This window comes from Echeneis naucrates, chromosome 11 (genome assembly GCF_900963305.1).
Source record: "Echeneis naucrates chromosome 11, fEcheNa1.1, whole genome shotgun sequence".
In the NCBI taxonomy this organism is placed as follows: domain Eukaryota; kingdom Metazoa; phylum Chordata; class Actinopteri; order Carangiformes; family Echeneidae; genus Echeneis; species Echeneis naucrates.
In genome coordinates, this window is record NC_042521.1 from 18,096,590 (window position 1) to 18,102,283 (window position 5,694).

Genomic DNA, 5,694 nt, shown 5'->3' on the forward strand with positions numbered 1-5,694 from the left:
TTGTTTTTTGACAATATGAAAGGAAAAAAACAAATACATTAAGAATACATTTCCCATGAGTACACCAAAGGAAATGCGTCACTGCCGTTTTCATAAGGCATGCTGGGTACATACCCTCTCTCTTTCCGGCTGGTACGCCATCATGTAAGCGAGATTTTCTATGTCTCAGTACTAAACTCAATCTATTCAAATCATGCTTAATATACCCCATCTGTCGTTTTGAAGCAGCGCGTAGTTTAGAGACTCATTAGCGAACTGTTTGCTCTGATTCTTTTTTGACTAACGTAATTAATAACACTAATAACAGCTTTGTTTTTGCCGGGGCTCAGATGCAGTCGACCCGTTAGTAGTTGGCACCGCCGGCCTCAGTAAAAAGCCACTGCAGTGCTGCTGTGGTTTCTTGATCCGTTAGATACATTAAAAACACGTGTGGGTGAACATGTAAATTGCGACACATTTTATTATTTCTGCTGTAATCACTGCAACTTTCCGGTGAAGTGGAGAGTGTCAGGCTACAAGGCTAACGTTAGCATGCGTGATTTTATCTTGAGCTTGCTTCCAACACGCGTGGACTGCTGAGCTGCTCCGCTTTAGCTGTCTTCATATACAGCAGACACTCCGGTCCACATAGGTTAGGAACATTAACCAAGAATCCCCCCGAAGAAAAGGATGGATGGAAAGGCTTCGGTCCTTATGTGCTGAGCCTCGGTGGTCCGGAACCATGTGTCTTTTACTGGAGATTACAGGGCAGCTGATCAACTTAATACCTGAGCTAGGCTGTGTTTTGTTAGGGGAAAACTTGCAGTATGGAGAGCTATCTCATATGTTGTTTTGTAGCTTATGTTAGTCTGTGTATTTCAGGTTGAATTTCAGATGGTGGCTACATGCTATGTAATGAGTGGGCTTTGAATGGACGGATTTGTTCTCCACAGATAAGCAAACATGGGAGCATATAGGTATATGCAGGAGTTATGGCGCAAGAAGCAGTCTGATGTGATGCGCTTCCTGCTGCGCGTCCGCTGCTGGCAGTACCGTCAGCTGTCCAACCTCCACCGTGCTCCTAGACCCACCAGACCTGACAAGGCCCGTAGGCTGGGTTACAAGGCAAAGCAGGGTGAGTACTGAGCCCATGGTCTGTTCCTTTACTTAAAACCTGCCCACCCCTGGTCCCCCGTCCTCTTTTCCTGGTTGACTGATCCTTTTTTTCTGTATTGCTTAAATCTAACAGGCTATGTAATTTACCGCGTCCGTGTGCGCCGTGGAGGCCGTAAACGACCTGTGCCCAAGGGTGCTACCTATGGCAAACCAGTACATCATGGAGTTAACCAGATCAAGTTTGCCCGCAGTTTGCAGTCCACTGCTGAGGTATGTCACGCTTAATGAGAGGACATTGGAAACTGGAATTAAGTTTATGCTGGTTCGTTGGCTTTTCAAAGTTGGAAGTGTCACATCAGTGGTAATTGGGGTGCCACAGAGACAGATCACATTTTCTGAATAATGAGACCTGGATACAGACCATTAAAAAAAAAAATCTAATTTATTTTAGTTAAAAAGAAAAGCAAAAACAATAATTCTGACAGAGCTGCTGTTCAACAGACTGTATTTTTGCATGTCCCATTTTGTCAGTGCATCTGTCTAGATTAGATGTTGGTTTTCTCAAGTCAGAGCTTCTCACCTAATCCGTAAAGCAACAAAACTGCGTTAGATGGTCGCAATGCCATTCACTTCATGCAACAATTTAAATTGAAATGAAGCCTTAAAGCCCTGATTAAGCTGTGCTTTTCCTGTCGTAATGGTCAAAATATCTGAGGTGAAAAGGGAGCATCTTCTGCACAGTTATAGAACTTTGTCAAAGGTAGACAGATACATGTGGTCTCATAATCAACTGGGTTTTTTTTTTTTTTTTTTTGCTTTTTTTTTTGTAGTTGTCAGTGAAGTTTGGTATTGTATTTTCTCATTGTTTCCTCACTGATGGGGGTTAGCTGATGTAATGTTGCAGCTTTTTCCTGCTTTGTCAGAATATCTAAAAAGTACAGCAAGAAACTGCCTTTTTTTACACTCAGACCTGGGTGTTTCACAAATGTGGCAGTGGTCCTCTGAGGGGGAAATTAAAGTAAAAAAAAAATCCTTCACTGGACAGTCAGTTATTTGCTGTTAATTTTGACAAGAAGTCAGAGCTTGGAAAATTCTGCTGCTCCACCTGTACATTTCACAGCAAAATTATCAAAAACAGTGTTGGACACTAATTGGCGATAACATGGGCCTCTGACATTAATTAATAATTAAAAATTTATAATAGTTACTTTTAAAACCCAGCATGTAGTGTTAAAATTACCACACTGATTAAATAGTAAACTCGTCAGCTTCTTTCCAATGAGCTGTGTCAAGAGTCTGTTCATCAATTCGGTCACACAGTCAGCATTTTCACTTGGATTTAATGTGGGGGTTTTCCTCCTTTTGTAGAAACAATCTGCTCCCTCCACAGGAAATTGGATTTGCTGTTAAATGTAGCCTTTTGTTCATAGACCTACGGTGTAGTTAAAAATGAGTCTGTAGTTTGTAACCTTTACAGGACTTCTAGACATTGCTCCCACAGGATTAAAATAAAATTTGCAGCTTAAAGGAGGTACCGTATTAACTTGTTTCCTTCAGTGTTATTGAGTTGATTTGACAATTTTGATATTGCCATTTCCCAGGAACGTGCTGGCCGTCACTGTGGAGCCCTGCGAGTGCTGAACTCCTACTGGGTGGGCGAGGACTCAACCTACAAGTTCTTTGAGGTGATTCTGATTGACCCCTTCCACAAGGCCGTCAGACGCAACCCCGACACTCAATGGATCACAAAGGCTGTGCACAAGCACAGAGAGATGCGTGGCCTTACATCTGCAGGAAAGAAGAGCCGTGGCCTGGGCAAGGGTCACAAGTTCCACCTGACCATTGGTGGCTCACGTCGTGCTGCCTGGAAGAGGCGCAACACCCTGCAGCTGCACCGCTATCGTTAGAGCTCGTCACACATCTATACAATAAACAAATAAACAGCCCTTTTTATGGTGACAAGTGTCAGTGTTTACTTTGTAAAAAATATTAGCTTTTGAAGACAAGCTGTTCTTGTGTATTTGGCATCTCATACTGTGAAAAGTCTGGATGATCCAACATTTATTTATTTTTTTTCTCCTGACAAAACTGAAGTTATTGTACTCGGCTCTAAGCACCTCAGAGAAACACTAATCATCTAATCAGTCTGGATGGCATTACTTTGGCTTCCTGCTCCACTGTAAGAAACCTTGAGTAACTTGACTAGGATGTGTCCTTTGTCCCTCACATAAAACAAGTCAGTTGGGCAGCTTTCTTCCACCTGAGAAACGTTAGGGAAATCAGAAACATCCTCAAGAGGATGCAGAAAAACTAGTCCATGCATTTACTTCTGGTAACTTACTTCTAGGCTGGACTACTGTAACTCATTATCTGGATGTCCAAACAAATCTCTGAAAGGCCTTCAGATGATTCACAACACTGCTGCATGTATATTAACGAACTAGGAACAGATCACATCTCTCCCGTGTTCGCTGCTCTTCATTGGCTGCTGGTAAAATGTGGAGTAGAATTTAAAATCCTGTTAACAATATAAAGCTCTTAGTGGCCAAGCTCCATCATATCTCAGAGAGCTCAGTTCCTTACTGTCCTAGTAGGCCACTCTACTCTAGATGGAGGTCTCCTTGGGGTTGCTGGAGTCTCCACAAGTAAATCTAGGGGCAGATCTTTCAGTTATCATGCTTCTCTTCTATGGAAGCAACTTCCAGTATCGGTCCAGGGGTCGGACTCCTTAGCAATTTTCAAGACCAGGCTTAAAACCAGGCAGAGCTTGTAGTAAAAAAAAGTTAAAGTCCATCTACTCTTAAGCTATGCTGTTATAGGCCTAGGCTGCTGGGGGAAGGACTGAGCATCTCTCTCCCTCTCTCAACCCAATCGGTCGAGGCAGATGGCTGCCCCCCCTCTGAGCCTGGTTCTGCTCGAGGTTTCTGCCTCTTAAAGGTTTTTCCATGCCACTGTTGCCAAGTGCTTGCTCATCGAGGATCTGTTGGGTCTCTTTAAATCATTTTATAAAGAGTTTGGTCTAGACCTGCTCTATATATGAAGCGCCTTGATGTAACTGTTATTACTTTGTGCTATACAAATAAATCTGATTTGATTTGAATAAAACATTGTTTGAAAAGCAATAGGTTGCTACTGTTACTGCCGCATGTTTTAAAGTTACAGCTTTACAGGTAATTTCACTCAGCTGGTTACAGCTCCTGCCAGCAGCTGGATCCTCTCCCTGTCCCTTTGTCAGTGCCCTGGTGGGTTCATCTGAGGATGTTCATTAGTGGGGTGGACTCTAATGGCCTCCCATTTTCTGGTATTGACGAGCTCCCAATTGCCTCAGGAAGCTTAAACAGTATTTAATAATTGTTAGAAATTATCTTCTAATAAACTTTTCACGCTTGGCTTCTGCTGTGCCTTTAAGGGAATCATTTTTGTAAGTATGCCAAATGATGTCCACATGTGACACACTGCACAGCTGCAAAGAGATTTTTGGGATGGATACCTATTGTGCATATTAATCAAAAGTCTTGGCATCTCCTGGTCTTATCATCTGAACAATGCTCCATCATCCATCAAGAACTACACAGGCTTTGGTCTGAGCTGGAGACAAGTCTTAAAGGCACGTCAGAAGGCTGCTCTTAGTCCCAAATCGTAATCTTCCTCCTTCAGAGAGTGCTGGTGGCAATGCTTGGTTCTCATGCTGAAAGAAGTCCTCCAGGTTTCCATCTGTTGTTTGACAGCTGATGTAGAGTTGTGCAAACATTTCGACAACACTTTTCATCAATGCTAGCTGTTGCTTCTGCTTTCTTGCCATTTTTTTGGCTGAGCCAACAAACAATTTCACCCAGTTACGGTGGATTGTGTCATCAATGGCCTTTGTTCTTTCCACAAGGCACTCCTTTGTGAATGCTTCAAACTGTTACTGTCCAGTCTTCTGTGCTTTCTTAACAGTCTCCACTGCCAGTGGATCAGCAATCTCCTTGCTGCGAAGAGCAATCAGGTCACTCTCGTCTTCAAATGGGTTGCCCATTTCTTCAATTACATTGACAAGTGAGGACACATCTTTCCTAAATGCTTTCTGCGCACTTGCTGTCTGGCCATTATGGAGACAGAAATTGCAAGAACAATGCAGCTAATGCTGCCCTCTATACTGAATCTGAGATGATTTACATGTGCTAAGATAATATTAATGTATATTTGCACAAGGAATTATGCTTGATGTGTTAATAACTTAAAATGTAGGCTGTTTAGTGGTTAAAATCTTCAAACATCCTTAAAACCACCCAAGATTGTAGTCCACTTTTCCACAGGCTGTATTTTTACGTCTCATCTTGTCAATGCATCTGTCTAGATTAGATGTTGGTTTTCTCAAGTCAGAGAATTCACCTAATCTGTAAAGCAAAAAACTGCCTGAGACGATCACAATTCAGTTCACTTCATGCAACAGTTTAAACTGAAATGAATACTTAAAGCCCTGATTAAGCTGTGCTTTTCCTGTCGTAACGGTCAAAATATCTGTGGTGAAAAAGGAGCATCTCCTGGACAGTTATAGAACTTTGTCAAAGGTAGACAGTCACATGTGTGATGTCATAATCAACAATTGTTTCTTTT

The 5,694-nt window shown here is 42.2% G+C and overlaps 1 protein-coding gene across 1 annotated transcript; it reads left to right on the forward strand.

The window, feature by feature from the left end:
* The first annotated feature begins 896 nt into the window (after positions 1-896).
* On the forward strand, positions 897-3,054 carry rpl15 (ribosomal protein L15). Its single transcript, XM_029513761.1, has 3 exons — positions 897-1,114; positions 1,229-1,365; positions 2,697-3,054. The coding sequence occupies exons 1-3, from the start codon at positions 943-945 to the stop codon at positions 3,000-3,002; spliced, it is 615 nt and encodes a 204-aa protein (XP_029369621.1). The 5' UTR covers positions 897-942; the 3' UTR covers positions 3,003-3,054.
* Positions 3,055-5,694: the final 2,640 nt, after the last annotated feature.